At 39.6% G+C, this 18,607-nt stretch overlaps 1 protein-coding gene and 1 non-coding gene across 8 annotated transcripts in view; both read right to left on the reverse strand.

Moving 5' to 3' along the window:
- Positions 1–18,607, reverse strand: part of CAMKMT (calmodulin-lysine N-methyltransferase) — a 429,706-nt gene that overhangs the window by 138,931 nt on the left and 272,168 nt on the right. For 6 of the 7 annotated variants that reach the window (XR_012059060.1, XR_012059061.1, XM_072937783.1 and 3 more), the window contains exon 7: positions 14,122–14,188. The exons of the other annotated variant lie outside the window; for it this stretch is intronic. Coding sequence is in view for 4 of the 6 variants with exons in the window: in XM_072937783.1 (XP_072793884.1) it covers positions 14,122–14,188 (67 nt within the window). In the remaining 2 variants the exon portion in view is untranslated. The remainder of the gene's footprint in view (positions 1–14,121; positions 14,189–18,607) is intronic. 7 annotated transcript variants of the gene reach the window in all.
- TRNAG-ACC (transfer RNA glycine (anticodon ACC)) lies at positions 14,008–14,081 on the reverse strand. The gene has a single exon. It is a non-coding gene; the product is annotated as a tRNA-Gly (tRNA).

Genomic DNA, 18,607 nt, shown 5'->3' on the forward strand with positions numbered 1-18,607 from the left:
AATCAAAGTAGTAAAATTACTCATAATCTTACCATTCGGGAACCATTATTTAGAAGATGCTTCTAATGCATTTGTCATTACTAATGCACCAGGACAGAAAGTGCACGAAATCCTGTGGTAATATTGGATTCCTGAGGTGCTTCAGCCTCTTGGTTCAAAAAGACAAACTGGAGAGATAGGGGTCTAGATGGCAATCACTTGTGGGTTACCACAGCAGATGTAATGAGTCATGATTCTAAAAGAAAGTGGGGTTTTCAGCTTGGCCGCATGGACCACCACACATTCCCAAAAGGCATTTCCCCCTAGTTTTCCCGAGGCTTATGGCTATGCTGTCCCCATAACTGTAAGCAGGTGACAAAGAAGGAGGAGTGTTGTGGATAGAGTCCAGCTTTGGCGTCGCAGGCATACCTAAGTTCAAATGTTGGTTCCTTCCCTGACTAGTTGTGCGGACTTGGGCAATTATGTAACCTCTCTTAAGTCTGTTTTCTCATTTGTAAAACAGTGATGATGATGGCCACCTTCTCAAACATTCTCAGAGCATCATTCACACTGCATTCTGAGTTGTGTCTTTCGCACAGCCTATGATGAGAATGGTGCCAAGAGTGGTGGAATCAGGTGGCTTCTACTTTGGAAGGCCAGAGATGTTGGTGATCTCGATATTCTAGGAGCTGGTCCTTCCAAATCCTCCACCCTCCTCAGACACTCACTCACACACACTAGAGCAGTGCTTCGTGGGGAAGGACCAGATTTTGTTTGTTTGTTTATAACCAATCTGTGGCAGACTGTTACTTTGGTAAAATACAATTACAAGTCAATAGACAAGTGAGATTTAAAAAGAAAAGACATTCCAAACACAAGTCCACTGAGCATATGCTCGGATGTTACAGTAATATTTCTAAACATTCACTTCAATTTCTGAACTCAGCTCGCTGCAGCTCACTAGCGTTCTGTTCACAGACTGGTACCAGCCCATGGCCTCTTCGTGGAGCAGCCCTGCCCTTAGTCCTTGTCTACCAATAACTGCAACCATGACAGCCCCTCTACCTTTCACAGCTCACCCCTTCCAGAGGAGACTCTAATTCCAACCATTCTCCAGTCCTACTGGCCTACAACCTGCTGGTGTTATCACCACCTCACCGTTCCTCTTCTTAACGTTTATCTTCCCTCCTTGCCCAGCTTGGGTCCCGTAGCCAACCATCTTAATTACTCCCTTGCACAGACCCTTCGCTCCCTTGGCCCTTTCTCACTTCCTCACCTTTGTTAAATCCAGCTCTCTGCCTGCTCTAAGGCTGCATCCATGCACCTGACTGTGGTTGGAGAAAGTACACAAGCATCCTGACTGACTTTGCTTTAAATTCATGACCATGAACCACAAGTGGATTCTTGATGTCTGGCAGTTACACTTCCATTTCCCTTGTCCATTTATGCTCCTGATCTCCCAGCTTGTTATTTTCCACCATCTTCACTTCTTTCAAAATTCTAACACTTCCTCCCTCGTTCTTACTTTCAGCTGATGACCTTGCTGCCTACTTTACCATCAGAATTCCAGCAGTCAGATGAGAACTTCCCCAAACTCCGACCACCACACTCACACTCCTCACAGCATCTGTACCTACATACTCTCCTTCCTGCCTCTTATCATGGATGAATTAGCCATACTCCTATCTAGAGCCAGTACCTCCTCTTACACACTAGCGCCACCCTCTTTGGTCTCCTGTAGGGCATAGCTCCAGCAATTCTCCCTTCTTTATCCTGTGCTATCCATTCTTTCCTCTCTACTGGATTATTTCCATCAGTATTCAAACATGCAATTATTTTCTCCTTTTAAAATATCCTCTCTTGACTCCACGCACCCTTTTGGTTATTGCTCCATTTCCCTATTCCTCCCCTGCAGCATAATTCCATGAAAAAGTTGTTTAAACTCTCTATTTTCAATTCCTCTCCTCCCAATCAGGCATTTGCCCCCAACATTCCACCAAAAATGTTCTTGCAGACCTACCAAAGATCTCCACATCGCTAAATTCAGCTCAGTTGTTAGTCTTTATTTTATTTGACCTACCAGCCCGCACCTCTCATATATCCAACTTGCTATTTTAATATTTCCACTTGGATGTTTGAATTGACATCTCAAACTTATTATCTCCAATATTTAATTCCTCATCATCTTTCCCCAAATTCATTTCATTCACTGTCTTTCTCGTCTTGTTAACTCTACCCTTCCAGCGGCTCAGGCCAAAACCTTTCACTATATCCTGGACTCTTACTTTTCTTTTACACGCCACGTTGAATATGCCAAGAAATACCGTTAGTACTACTTCTGAAATATGTCAAAATCCAACTTTTCTCTATCTCCACTGCTCCCACTCTGGTCTAAACCACCATCGTCTCTCATCTGAATTACTGTATAGTCTCCTAATTGGTCTCCCTGCTGTAACCCCACAGTTGCTGCTCAAGGGAGCAGCCAGAGTGATTCTTTAAAAATGTATATCAAATCATGAGCCTTCTCTATTTTCTGCCTCGTAATGGCTCCTCTCTCCACTCAGAGTAAAAGCCAAAGTCTTTCCAGTGACGTGTAAGCCCTGTGCAAGCCAGTTACTACCCTGACCTCACCTCCTAGTCCTCTCCCCCTTGCTCTCTTTGCTCTAGAAACACTGATCTCTTTATAATTTCTGGAACACACCAGGCGTCCACCTCTGCCTTAGGGCCTTTAAACTGGCTGCTTCCTCTGTGTGGCTGTTCCTCCTCCAGATATCCCTGTGGCTTGTTCCCTTACCTCCTTCAAGTCTTTGCTCCAATGTCTTACCTTCTCAGAGAAGTCTACCCTGACCATTCTATTTAAAACGGCAACCATTCATTTCCACTCCAGCGCTCCTGAACTCCCTTAACCTGCTCTTTATTTTTCTATAGCAATTATTACCATTTAACATGCTATTTAACTCAATGATTAATTTTTAAAGTTCTCTTTCTCCAGTAGAAGATAAGCATCCTGGGACAGAGATTTCTAAAATCTGTTTTATTCCATGAGGTATTTTCACCTCCTAGGAGAGTTCTTGACACATAATAGCTGCTCAATAAACATGTCATTTGAATGAATTGTGTATGAATATACCTAGCAGAGAGCCCGGCATACAGAAGGCACTCAAGAAACAGAGGTTCCTATATTAAGTTGTTCTCTGAATAGCATGTGTAGATTAGGTAGATATGGAGGCCACTTAAAATGCTTTCTGAGGATTTCTACTTCCAGTTAAGATGGAGTAACAAGGCCCTCATTTACCTCAATGCCTGAAACCACCACACACACACACACACACACACACACACAAAACCACACAAAATATATAAAACAATAGTTTTCCAGACACTGAGAATCAGCAACAAAGGACAATCTTTGAGAGGGGGGCGGAAATACCATCACCCCACATTACTGCCGTGAGAGAGCTTCCAGGCCACAGCACAGGGAGGGTAACTGGGCAGGAGCTAAGGGGGCTCCCTGAGCTAAGGAGCTGGAGCTAAGAAAGCAAGGCAGTTACAGTTCCCAGTACTGAGTGCCAGGGAGGAGACTGTGGCACAGACAGAGAACTCCAAGCATCTGTGCATACTCCCCCTGAAATATTCTGCAGAGGCCTGACTGGAGCATGTGCATGAGGAAACTACTTGTGGGTGGGAAAAGAACCACCTGAGAAGACTGGAGGGGCCTGGCCAGTGCTCACTCAGGGCCAGGAATAGCACCTGTTCTCACCAGCAAGACTAGAAAACCTCGTAATTCACAGGGTGCTGGGTACGGTCCTCAGATGGGTCTTGTCTCAGTAGTGGAGAATAATGAGCCCTAAACTAAATGCTGCTTTGTTTCTGCCTAACAAATCTTAAAAGTTATACCCCCAAAGAACAAGTTATTTCAAAATAAATGTGTCCCAAAACCAAACCCCGAGACGTGTAGAAGAATACAAAAGCAGTCAGATCCCAAAAAAGGTAAAATTCAAAATACCCGGCAGAAAGTCAAAGATTACCAGACACACGAAGAATTGAAATAATACTTTGCGCTTTGAAAGGTGCTAGGAAGAGAAAGTGAAGACAAACCACAGGCTGGGAGAAATATCTTATATCTTTGCAAAACATATATCTGATAAAGAGCTTATATCCGGAAGATACGAAGGAGTCTGAGTATGTTAATAATCAGAAAACAAGCAACCCAATTAAAAAAAATGGGTAAAGCATTTTAATAGACGCTTCACCAAAGAAGATTTAAGCGGCAAATAAGCACATGAAAAGATACCCAACATCATTAGTCATTAGGGAAATTTAAAACCCCAACGAGATACCACTATACACATATTAGAAAGGCTATAATTTAAAAGATTGATCACATTGAGTGTTGATGAGAATGTGGAGAAATGGAACTCTCGAACACCACTGAGGGGGGATATAAACACAACCACTTTGGAAAACAGTTTGGGAGCTTCCTTTAAAAGTTAAATATATGCCTCTATATGATCTAGCTGTTTCACTCTTAGGTATTTACCCTAGAAAAGTGAAGGCAGATAACCACACAAAGCAAATATCCATCTATCCATACGTGCACACAAATGTTCATTACAGCTTTATTTGTAATAGCCCACACAACGCACAAGTTCATCAGTGGGTGAAAGGATAAACAAACTGAGGCATAGCCACACAGGGGGACAGTACTCAGGAATAAAGGGAGATCGTCATACTAAGGGAAGTGAGCCAGAAAGAGAGAGAAAAATACCACATGGTATCACTCATACGTGGAATCTAAAAAAAATGACACAAATGAACTTATTTACAAAACAGAAACAGACTCACAGACATAGAAAACAAACTTATGGTTACCAGGATAGGAAGGGGATGGAGAGGGATAAATTGGGAGTTTGGGATCTGCAGATATCAACTACTATAAAAAAATTAGATAAACAACAAGTTTATACTGTATAGCACAAGGAACAATATTCAATATCTTGTAATAGCCTATAATGAAAAAGAATATGAGTAGGACTATATATACATATATATGTATAACTGAATCACTATGTTGTACATCAGAAATTAACACAACATTGTAAACCAACTTTACTTCAATAAAAATATATAAAAAATAAAAATTGTTTAAAAAAGGAGTTAAAAGGAAAGAACTACTGATACATGCAACAACATAGGCGATCTCAAAATAATTTTACTGACTGAAAGAACACTGGGTTCAAAAGAAAAAGTGATTGAGTGATTTCATTTATTTAAAACTAGAAAATATAAACTAATTTATAGTAAGGGAGAGTAAATCAGTGGTTTCCTGGAGAGAGAGGAACCTTCAAGGGTCAGAAAGGAGGGATCATCAAGGGTCACTAGGAAACTTTGGTGGGGGTGGAGGCGATAGATATGTTCAGTAGTTCGATTATGGTGATGGTTTTCAAGGGTGTATACAAATTGTAAACCTTATAAAATTCTACATACAGTTTATTGAATGCCAATTTTACCACATCAAAACTGTTTAAAAAAAAAAAAGAAAATGCTCTCTGAAAGAGAGCAGGGTAAATATAAACATATAGCTAGGTCTCTTGCTCTATGTGAGCTTTACAATCTAGGGCATAACATTTCCTGTAAAGACATCTAAGGGATGATTTTACCAAACACCCAAGTTATGTCAATATGCTACTTGTAATTACATTGACACTAAGGTAAAATGTATGTTGTCTCCATTTTATTTCATCATAATGTCAAAATCTTATTTGTTTGAAATTCATTACAAAGTACCTTTTACAGATAGAAATATAAAAGCAATAATCATTACAAACCTCCTTATGCTTTAAAAATCTTCATAGCTACAGGCATGTCAATCCTGGTAGGTTTACAGGTATAGCAGAGCAGAAAGAATGTTGGGTTTTGCAGCTACAAAGCTCTGACTTCAAATACTCCACCACTTACAAGGCTGAGAGAAGCTGAGTATCATTGCCCTCAACTGTAAAAAAGAGACAATGATGGTTGCATTGCAGGAGGATAAAGCTTTGAATGAGATAGTGTATATAAAAGTGCATTATAGGTGCTCAATAAATACTAGTTTCCCTTCTCTTACTCTTGCACTAACTTATGTCTTTTCATTCAACCTGAAACGCAAAGCCAAGTCAATTTCTGATAGGACTTCTACCCTGTGATTTAAAACTCATACTGAACAAAAAGTCTCTGTTTCAAGTTTGTAATAAAACCTAATGTCAAACATGTTTCACTTAATTTGTATTTCATTGTGGTGATCACAGATTTCTCTCTCTCTAGAGATTTAAAGCATTTCTTTTCTCATATTCCTGTGGTTAATACTTATTTACCATTATATTGCAGACCCCTGGTTGGGGAGTGAGTCACAGTTTTTAACTGTGCTGTTAACAAGGCAGTAGTGTACAGAGACAATTCCCCATTATGCTTGCTAAGGATTCTTCGGCAGTGGGAAAGGCAGTAGTTTTCTTTGCATGGATGTTATAGGCATTCTTCTTTGCCATGGACTCCAGTAGCCTTTCCCACAGTTTCTTCCATCTTACCTCTCAAAGTCTGTGTGGGCGGAGCTCTCCCTCACAGAGGGCCCGTTCGAGTTGTTTATGATGTTTCCTTACACTGGGAAATCATCTCTCTTCTTTTAAACAATTCCCTAGTTGTCGCTTGTCCCTTTATTTTTCCAGATCATTTATAGAGTTTCAAAATGCCATATGCTATAAACTGCTATAAGAAAATGTTTTAGATTCTTGGGGAAAAGGTGCCATCTAAGTCTGGAAAGAAAACTGAGAACAAGAGCGGATAGCAATCTGTTGATTTCCTAATTTGTGAGCCAGTCCATCACAAAGTGTTATTGAGCACCTCACTGAAGGCCGTGAACAGTAGTACAAAGAGGATTTGTTTCTAAGTAACAAAATAATTATAGTCGGAGGGAACATATGGTCTTATTTGGAAGACAAGACACTCCAATGAAACCAAAAAATTACTACAGATGGCCCTGCTGGGGGAAGGTACCCTGAAAAAGGCGAAAGGGGAAATGTGATCCTAAAGACACGGTTTGGGAAGAAAGAGGAAGAGGAAGGCCATCTTAGACAAAGCCTATCGAAGAGGCAAGCATTTGGCGGCTGGGATGGGCACATCACTGTTACGAGCTCTGCAAACATCACAGGTCTTTGTTCTCAGCCAATGACCTTACTGAGAGCCTGGGATTATGTGATATCATTTTTTCCTCTTCTTCATTTTTCCCTCTCCTGTTGTCCAAAAGGAAGTAAAGCCACCCATCCTTTCAAAGAGAACCCCTCACCTCAACCTGTGCTCAGGATAAAACCACTCCTTCCTCTTTCCTCCAGGTCAGTGGTTTCCAAACTTGAGTGTGCATCAGAATCCTCGGAAAGTTTGTTAAAACTCAGCTCACTGGATTTCAATCCCAAGAGTTTCTGATTCATTGTGTCTGGGGTGAGACATATGGAGATGCACGAGAATCTGCATTTCTAACACATTTCCAGGTGATGCTGAGGCTGCTGGTCTGGGGACCATACTTGGAGAAGCACTGCTCCAGATCGTTTTTCCATCAAATACTGCCCTCATCATACTTACTGCTTCTTCCTCAGCTATACTGACATGCCTGCCAACATGCCCAACTCTGCCTGCAACTCCACTTCTCTCTAGTCCACAGCCTATTTCTCTCTTCCTTTGCCATGAACATTTTGCAGGAGTCATCTACTCATGTTGATTCACCTGTCCTGGCAATATGACCTTTCTCACAACCATCACTAGAATTGCTCTGACACTGCTGATCACCCTCTCCTTGAAATTCTCTCCTGGACTTGCTTCCATGAAGGAGTGATATTATACCACACCACCTCGATTCAGCCTTCCTGTCTCCTGTCCTTTCTCAGCATCCCTTACGGGCCCCTATTCCTGGACTCCTGAATCATAGGCAAAAGTTCCCAAGATTCTGTCCTTGGCCATCTTCTCTTCTGACTCTCCAGTTTCCATAGTTCTGCTCTTAGCTCTTGATTTTGATCTCCAAATCTTCTAGCACAACACTTTCCTGAGATTTGAACTTTAATTCCTCACTGCTGGCTAGTCATTGTCACAAAGCAAACTCATATTTATGCTCTACATCCACCTCAAATGTGTCTTGTCCCAAATTGCTCAAAAGGTTAAACATAGAGTCACCATATGACCATATACACAAAAAAGAAATAAAACTTGTCACAAAACTTGTATAAAAATGTACACAGCAGCGCTATTCATAACAGCCAAAAAATGAAAATAATCCAAATGTCCATCAACTAATGAATGGATAAAACATGGTATATCCATGTGATGGAATATTATTCAGCCATAAAAATGAAAGACGTCTTGATATATGCTAAAACATAGATGAAACTCAAAACTCTATGTTAAGTGAAAGAAGCCAGAAATGAAAGACCACATATTGTATGATTCCATTTATGTGAAATGTCCAGAATAAACAGATCCACAGAGGCAGACAGAAAGTAAATTAGTGATTATCTAACACTGTTAATGGGTTGGAATTTCTTTGAGGGGGGTGGTGAAAATGCTCTAAAGTTGATTATATTAGTTGCACAACCCTATGAATATACTAAAGGGCACTGAATTATATACTTTAAGTGGGCTAATTGTATGGTATCTGAATTATAGCTCAATAAACCATTATTTAAAAAAAATCCCAGATAACATATTATTAGAATATAGAAGCACATTGAAAGAAAGATTAAGATACCATGACCAATTGATTAGAAATACAGAAATGTTTTAATATTAGGAAACCTGTTAATATGAGTTGTCATAGTTACAGGTGAACTAAGAAAAATAATTTGGTTATCTCTATACCTGCTGAAAAGACATCTGCTAAAGCTCCATATTTATTTATGATAAAATCTTTTAAAAACAGGAATCAATAAAAAAATTCCTTAATAAGATAAAAAATATCATATCTACTTCAACTCAAAAGCTAATGCATACTTAATGGTGAAACACTAGAGGACTCCCAACAAAGTCAGACTCAAAGATGCCTCGTATTTAAAGTCATTCTGGGATTTTTTTTTTTATCCAATAAAATTCTATAAGAGAGAAAAAGATACAAGAATTAGAAAGAAGTCAAAATTAAGTTGATTTATATATATTTTTCAGTCACAATGAAAATGCCACTATAATACAAATATCAACATGATTTTTAGAATATTTTATTAATTTTTAATGTGCTGAAGCTTAAGAGAACCCCTAAAAATACCATGCCCCCAAATTTTAAAATCTGGCTCATTTAAATACAAAAGGAGAACTCTACCAAAATATCTGAAACTGGATAACATTTGTTCTGTGAGAGCTTATTTGTTCAGTGCAAAACACTAAAGAGTAGGGACATGAGCCCTTCTATAAAAGTGTCAAGCAAGTAAAAGATTTTAATAATACAAAGTACACTCAGTAACTTCATTTTCCTACACCCAAGATGGCAACAGAAGGAAACAGGACTGTGGCATCTCTAGAATTCTCAGCAGTTCTTGAGATTCTGTTACCATAATTCTAGCAAAACTCAGTAACAGGTATATTTTATTGGAAAACTTCTTAAAGAGAGCCTTCAGCTTCCTTATCGCAGTTACCTTCTTCTAACCTTCCTCTTCAACCTGACAAAGGACAGATAAATGCCTACTCACAATGTCAGTTTGTCTACAGACACTGCATGTGCGTGCCTGAGAAGAAGCCTATCCTGAAATGAAAGTCGGCTATCTGATACACAAACTGATGTCTGAATCTCCAGAGCTTGATTTTCTTCTACTAAAAATTGTTTGGTTCCTTAAGCCTTATGGATGGATTCACTTCTTATCCTGTCTTTCATTTATCACGTCATTTATCACGTCTTTCAAAATGTGCTCCAAATAGAAATCTTAAAACCTTTCAAATACGAAGGATAAAGTATACTAATTGCTTCAAGGAACAGAAAAATATATTAAGCAGAGTCCTTATCTTCGAGAAAATTATCTGTCTCCCTTGCTAGAATATGAACTCCAAGAAGGCCTCCGTCTTCTCCATCATCACTACATCTCAGCAACCCAGAACAGTACTTGGCAGACAGAAGGTGATCCAAATATTTACCAAGAAATGAATGAACCAATGTAGCTGAAACAGACAACACACTCTGAACCAGACAAGAATACGCCATGTTTTCTGTGGGACTATTCTAGGGCCAGTGGAAGTTAAGAGAAGGAAAAGACTAGGGCAAGCTGATGTAGTCTGAGAAGGCAGGAGGAAATGGTAATTAAGCCATCCTAGAGGAAAGGATTTAGAAGGATAAGAAAGAGGGGAACAAGGCTGGCAAAGACCAGAGATGGTTAAGACCAGATGTGCTGGAGGAAAGCAAAGAGGCTCGGGTGACCCAAGGGAAGGGTGTCTGTTGGGAAACGGTGGGAGCCACACTGGATGAAGACGGGGAGGAAAGTGAGGGCAGACTGCAGAAGGTCTGGATCCCACTTGGTTGGGATTTACATTTTAAAATCATTTTTCATGTCCCCAATTTAATCTCAAGAGGAAAATAAGCCTCTAAGAAGACATAAATCTTAAAAAGCAGTAGGGCAATGGAGGCAATAGCCAATCCTGGGGGCCCACATAAAGGTAAAATTTGGGTTACAAAAAAAGTCTTAAAAGTTAATATGAGTCCAATACTAAAATTAATGGTTTATCAAAGAATGATAAAAAAAAAGTCACAGGTCTAAATTCACCAGCAATTTTCATGTAAAGATAAATTCTTTTCTTAGGTAGAAACTTCCTTTTAATATCACAGCAGGGTATATTTAATCGATTTAAAAAATATTGTAAGTATTAACTACTATTAAGCAGAGAATGACGCCATTCACCAATCTGGAACACCTAGAAATATGCAGACATCAAAAGCTCCGAATAGTTCTTTATTAGACAGTCACAGCTTTGAAGACAGCTTCAGATAAACCTAACAATTGAGAAGCTGTAAATATCCTTGCTCTTTCACCAATCTCTAGCTATATTTAGTAGCATGATTTTCTCTGTTCAAGAGTTATTCTCTACAACTTTATATTTAAGTTCTCAAAGGCAGAGTACCTTGGACTAAATTAGTTAAATGAATAGATGGTTGCATGAGTGGACCAATGAATGGCCCATCAAATAACTGTATTCAGATCTTTGAGATGTAAGGGCTATCTGCTTCATTTATGTGCAGCCTAGATTCTTCCTAGCTAGGGCTAAAGCTTCCAGGATTTTGCAAACACATCTTTCATATTTAGCAACAATCAGACTCGGATTAACATGGAACAGGAGGAGTAAGAAAGCTTGTAAGGGAGGAGCATTATTCTAGGCAAGGCTGATGGTGGTGATGAGAGCAGGGGTGGATTAACTGTCAAGCTAATGCAGTCTAAGCCTTGGGGGCTTCTCCCTTGCACAGGACCCACGAGGAGCCCCAGTAACGGGTTCACGTGGTTGTACACTTCTGTGGAATTTGCCTAAGTAAGGTATACTTGAATTCATCCTACAGAGGACCCTCAACAACCTGGGTTTTGCCTGTAGAAGAGGCTGGTAGCAGGAGGAGTGCTGGTTACTAGGAACGTTGGCAGAGCAGGGGGAACAGGAGCCGGGGAGGGAAATCAAACTTCTGGGTGCCTTTTTAAAAACACCATTTCCTAGGCTCACAGTTCTCATATCACGATTTTCCTTTCTGCTTTTACATCTTCTTTGCAAATGAAGCCACAGGAGACATTCAGCTGTTACAAACTTCATGTCAAGCTTTGAAGTGCTTTTTAATAGCAGAAATATTTGGCTCACGTGTGGGCTTTGTAGCTATGGTAAATACCTCTCAGTTATCTGTCGCTACTGTTACTCCACACCTCCAATTTGGAGGAGAAATTCTGCATATGTACTGAGGCACTAAAAAAGAATATTGAACTATATCTTAGCTCTTTTGTGAATGGTTTCCTTTTATTTCTTCTCACGTGGAGCTAATACTTTCATCACATTGCAGTGTTTATGGGTGGGAAGGCAGTGGATAGAATGGGACTGCTGATTATTACATCACGGGTTGGCAGTTTCCTTAGCTTCTTGAAGGTTCAGTGGTCAAGTAGCTCCTAATATGAAATCAAGGCATTTCAAGGACTGACACATCCACCTGTTATTCTGGCAAAGTGCTTTAGCTGACTTTGGACAAAATGCTCACAGTGGTTAAAAGAGTAGAAACTGACCACAGTCAATATGAGATAAAGACAGAAAAATACCCCTCATTTTGGAGGTCCCTGTAGGACAAATGACATAGACTATACATCCAGGTACATCTCAGAACAATATACTTAGAAATAGCATTTTTGAGAACAACAAATAGAAACAAAGACATTTTGGATATTTCCTATGTTGAACAATGACACCTTGCCTCTTTATGTAACTTCATCATTTTATGAAAAGATGGTAGGAAATACTATTGCACTCTGTAAGTTAAACGCTTGACATCTTTATTCCTCAAAATGCAACATTTTAGAATTCTAGGTATGTTTATTAATTAGTGATTATTAACACACAGTAAACAACATTATGTGTTGTAAAAACACAATCTCTCTTCACAGCATGAAGCTGAAATCTATTATTCCCTGATTCCATATGCTGAAATACACTCAAATGGTCACAAATGACCTTAAGCATTAAATAAATGTAAATGAGGACAACATAGAAAATGTGCTTTTGATTGATAACTAAAAGACCAGGTTGGAAATCACATCCCCAAATGAAGTCCTCCACAGAAGGCTATGGCAGTCTGCACTACGGCGTAAACGCTGTCCTACGAGTGAGGAATACACAGGTAACAGATTGTTCTTCCTCCCAACCTGCTGGAGGCTTTCTGGGAGACAGGACCAGTCTGCTTATTTATTTGAGAAACACAGAGCATACTGGCCCCTGTGCCATCAGCCTACTCTGAACATCCTAATGCAGGGTTGAAAAATACATTTATGGACACTTCATTACATTCATCAGCTAACATAAGAGAAAAAAAAATATTGCTACTCCATATCCTTGTCCCAATATATTGACCACTTTTGTCTTTAAGCATTGTTGCTGTTCATCCACCTTTTCTTTTGAGCATCCTCAAACAGAAAACTCAAAATGTCAAAGGATGACAGATAAATAGTAATAAACTAAATAATTAATTAAAACTTAGATTGTTCTTCCAAGAAAATCTGTAGTTAAAAATATACAGGAAAAATGCACAAATGCAGATATTTCATGTGAAAACCACTAAAAGATTACTCATTCCTTTGGGTCCATACCAAGAGGGCAAAAATAAAATGTGGCCTCACAGAAAACACCATCGTTTTGGTTGAGGATAAGCATTCTCCAACTTGGACAAGAACTAAGAGAATCTAAAAGGGAATGAACATCTAGACTTTAAAAATCATGAAACAGAGCAGGGTTTCTCAGTCTTGGCACTATTGACATTTTGGGCCAGACAGTTTTTTTTGTTGTGGGAGAAGGGGCTGTCCTGTGCACTGCAGGAAGCCTCTTAGCATCCCTGGCCTCCATCCACTGGATGCCAGTAGCAACCGCCTTGCCCTAGTTATGGCAATAAAAAAGGTCCCTGGGGCACCTGGGGCATCCCGTCTCCCTGGGGTTGGGAACCAGTGGAACAGAGCCATTCATAAGAAGGTCCCAGGCTGGGCTCCTCCCAACCTCATACCGTACCCTCTCAATCCTTAAATCATTCCCAAACCAGTGTTTAACATCTATTAGTTTTTCTCAACTATTAATTGTAGATCATGAAAACGCCTGCCTGCTTCATGATGGGTTCTTGTGAGCATTAAATAAGATACTTTAAAAGTGCTTAAAACAGTGCCTGACCCACAGTAAGTGTTTAATAAATTAAAGCTGTTATTAGTTTTAATAATTATCCATAGTACTGAGAAATACAGTTTCAACCAGAGTGGTTTTTTTAAAAAAGTTTTTTTGTTTAAAAAAAGGAAAAATTCACCTATTTTTTAATGGAGGAAGTGGGGATTGAACGCAGGACCTCATGCATGGTAAGCATGTGCTCTACCACTGAGCTATTTTCCTCCCCACACAACCAGAGTGTTTTAATGCAGAAAGGTATCTTACCAGCTTGATATGTTTCCAGTCTTAAACACACCAGTCTTCTGATTCCTTGCGATGATGTCTCTCACATCTATAGGACACAGTTAAGAAAGCTTCCGCAGTGACTGTCAACTGACTCCCCCCACCAAAAAAAAAAAAAAAGGCCCACGAACACTATGATTTTCTTATCATACTCGGGGTCAGCATGGTGAAAAGAGCTATAGGGTGAGAGGCAGGAGGAGAAGGGTCTAGCCCTGGCTCTGCCACCAAATGTTGAATTACTAGCCACAAGTAAGCGCTTTTAATTTCTGGACTGCAGTTTTGTCACACGTGAAAGGTACACTCAGGGAGCATGTTGGCAAGGCCCAGGGATCTGGGCACTGGTCGGGGGAGATGACTGTTCCCTGGGTGCCAGGCCCCATTTGCTTAAAAGAGTTAGGGACCCAAAGGTGAGCCTCTCTCAGTCCATGTGGAGGGCAATGGTAATCTCCTGAGACCCTCCAAGTTGAAGTATGTCAAATCTCCTAAATGCTAGTAGGGAGATTGAGGATGAGCAGCAGGGAAAGACTTGGGGGAAGTGAGAAGAGAAAGATGAAGAAAAGCTTGGAGAATCTTTGAGAGAAAACTAATTACTAAAGAAGAAAGTCAATCCAGGGAAAGGCCCCTTGAAGAACTATCTCTACAGACTTAGGGCATGGCCTTTGGCCATCTGCTGGCCTGTAAGGACTTGTATAGAAAGAGCCATGTTTACCGAAGCGATGTTTTGATTGAGGAGTTGGTCCGCTGCACCACACAGCGCCATGTTTATGAGGACTGATGGGAAAAATCATGTCAGGTTTCAGCACCAGGGAAAGCCAGATCAACTAGTTTTGCTTCAACTTCCAAACACTATATATCTTAAAACTGCTCCTCTTTCTCTTTTTGCTCTGATCCCTGTGCAACTCAGAGCCAAATGTGTGACCCAAGCTGAACAACCGCAGGGCTCCTCTGACATATCTTTTCTGTACTGATCCTACTCCTGGCTTCAGGAGGTTTTCCTGGCTTTCTACTGTACAACTGCCCTCACTTTCTCATTTATTTTATATAGTATATTCTATGTGTCACTGTAAGAAGCCTCAAAAATCCCTCTTTTGGAATAAGGAAAGGTTTAAATAAACAAGAAATAAAATAATTCCAGTGAAGGTTGCAAGCTGAACTAAATTGGGCCCATGGGGAGGACACCAAGCAGACAAGTGATGTTCCCCCATTGCTCAGAAAAACAGATTTCTTGAACGCTTGAAGCAAGCATTGGCCAAGATCCCCCTGCAAGAACAGAGCCACAGGACTTTTTAACCCAAATCTCTGCTTGAAACACCAGGCACACCCATTTCTTCGCTGAGTGAATAAGCAGGTACTGTGATAGCTTTCTTCCCCCAGGAGTGGGTAGGAAAAATCAATTAGGTCTCCTAATGAAGGGCTTTGTTGAGGTTTACAAAAGTGCTACAATGCAGACTTTTTTTTTTTCCTGGGTGAACTCTCCTGTATGCAAATTAAATACCGTTAAATTACATTCATTAAAAAAATAAAAGAGACTAATTTGCCTCCTTGTTTTGATTAACTAAAATGACACATCGGCCTACAGTTTTGTCTATTTCAGGAAGAAAAGTATTTCGGGAAAGTCTTCTAAATGAAATGTCTTGCAGAAAAGGACAGCTGACATCTTTATTCTGAGAAGAACAAAATTAGGAAAGAGTCAACTGACAATTGGTTTTGATTAAACTCCCCCACACTCTGGCCACACCCTACTCGGCGTTTCCATGACATCCAACCGTCCGCCATAATGTGCCCGGTACACCTGTAGCGTTGTACGAGTACATGACTAATCTATCAAGCAAAACATGTTATTTTGTTAGTGGAGGTAATACTTTTGATGAAATAGTCACAGGGAAGTTAAATTATATAACTCAGAAAACCTATTAATAATTTTTGGTAAACATCTTAACACTATATACTTTTATACAATTTATAAACTTGTGACTCCAGGTGGTCAGGCTGAAGCAAGCATATTTATTTATATTCTAGAAGCAATATTTTTTAATGAAAAAAATTCACAGTAGTATTTAGGCTGCTTTATTTTTCGAACCAGGAAGGAAATACATTTTGTAGTTCAGGAGGTGTTTTTCATAGTAAGTACAAAGAGAAAAAATGGCAATAGTGTATTACCTTAAGAGATAGATTCTGATGTTCTGCTCCCCACCCTTTACTTTAGGTCAGATTCTGAGGTGCTTTGACTGGTTGGCACTGTGTCCAATAACAGATTTTATCATTCTGTGTCACGTCAGGGTAATAAAGGAAATTCAATCAAATCGAGTCAATATGTCCAGGATAGTGTTCAACTGGATGGACCAAATCCTATTCTCCGAATGCACCCACCTTCTAGAAGGCTTCAGTGGGAGGTGCTGGGTGCAAAGAAAGCCTTAATGTGATTTCTGATTAAATAGATACAGAGCAATCACCTTCAATCTCCTGGTCTGGGCAACTGGACTTCCAGAGCTATGGGATATATGCTTGTGGCTAAAAGAAACCAGGCTTCTACAACCAGATTTTCTCCTCAGAAAAAGCATAGTTCAAGAATGGGGCTCCATCTGAATTTAGTTTCCATTGATTTTTATCCTTAAAAAATATATATCTGTATAACAATAGTTAAACAAATTATACATGTAAGTTATATATATAAATATTATTAAGCTAATTATACATAAATCTTGTTTAAAATATTAGCTGGCTCCTGCAATTAGTGACTGTTATGTTTATCAGTTGCTGCATATACATTTCGAGAGTTGCCACTGTTCATTAAGCAAGAAAAGGATTTTTACGGTAACATTGTGATTCACACAGCATTGCTCTTTTGGTTTATACTACCTTTATTTTCATTGGCCCATCAATGGTGAGGGTAGAAAGCTATAAAATTATCAAATAAGTCTTGCTCATTTTGATCTCTAAAGGGTTTTTAAAATGCCTGATGGGACAATACTTGCTAATTTAAAGTCTGCAAAATATTCTTAAATTTTGTGCTTATTACTCATATGAATTGAGAGTATGACCCAGAGGTGCTGTGAACTCTATTAGCAACGTCAACTGTTACATTTATGGACGAGAAGCCTTTCCCTCCAGTGCAAGATCACACTCATCAAATCATTCTAGTTTTTGGTGAAAGAGAATTGTTTAATGGGGGTGGGAGGCCAGCTATGAAATCAGATGAACTTGGCTTCCTGTGCTAGTTCTGATACTTAGTGACTGTGTGAATTTGGATGAATTAACTTCTCTGAGCTCCAACTCAAGAATAGGAATAATGTGCCTATTTTTTAGGCTTAATGGGGTACCTCATAGGATAAGCCTGACACATAGCAGGTGCCTAAATCAAGGCAATTCATTATCTTTTTCAATAATTCAGGCAAAAGCTCTGGAGGGATGAGAGGCTAGTGAGAGTAACTAAAGTGAGGTTTGGCAGTTAAACTTCATTTTCTTTCCCTGTTGCTCAAAGCTAATTACATGAACATTTTTACTGCAGAATCTAAATAACTGGAAAGAACCAAAGAACTTCTGCCCTGTAGATTTTCAGTGTCTTTCACATGTATAAATGTGCTCTCATCAAGGTACAGTCTGTGTCCTCTCAGAATAGGGACTTGGTCTGTCTTGTCCACTGCTGTATCTATAACACCTGAAATGGTGAGCATTTAATAGTGGTTTCATTCATTTACATCAATTAATTAGCTTAATTTATTAGTTAACTTAAGTTAAATTTTCAGAGCTGTTTGTTGAGGTCCTACCCAATGTGAGGCACACAGAGTGCATTTTGGCTGTATCTAGCAAATAGATGAACAGCTAACATGATATTGAAGGCAGGGGCCTGGACACAGGACGATGGCCTGGCATCTCCAAGGTCTCAACCATCCATAGCAGAGGCTGGCTGCACAGCCCACATGAAGCTTAATTTATTAATTCTGTTAATTAATTTTTTCAGAAATTCTGTTAAATAAACTAATGTTAAGCCAGGGGTATTTCCTTTGAAATGCACAGGCGATGTACCAGTTTTTGGAGAATCCTAAGCTCAAGATCATAATCCAGAGTGTGTATACTGTGGGGATAAGATGCTTGGGTCAGGAGCAGGAGAATGGGTCGCCAAGCATTGCCCTATTCTGCAGATAACTACTTGGTGTTTACTAAGGATGGGTAAAGGCAGGGTCATTGTGCTGGGGGAATTAGTGAGTGTACAGAGAGGTGTTGTACTTTTATTCATTATAATTGGGAAGAGGCTTTGCATCAATAACAACTCAGTATACCATCTCTCTCCCTTATTCTTATGCCATTGTCAACACCAGCTACAGAGTTTATTGAGTAATTATTATCTGTGGGCACTTGGAGATTTCTTTCTTTATTACACTAAAAGGACCATGCCAAAGAAAAAGGAACATGTTTTAGGATAAATTCAAGAACTGGATAAACTAAATGACCTCATTTCCAATTTATC

The sequence above is a fragment of the Vicugna pacos genome, chromosome 15 (assembly GCF_048564905.1).
Source record: "Vicugna pacos chromosome 15, VicPac4, whole genome shotgun sequence".
NCBI classification, from domain to species: Eukaryota; Metazoa; Chordata; class Mammalia; order Artiodactyla; family Camelidae; genus Vicugna; species Vicugna pacos.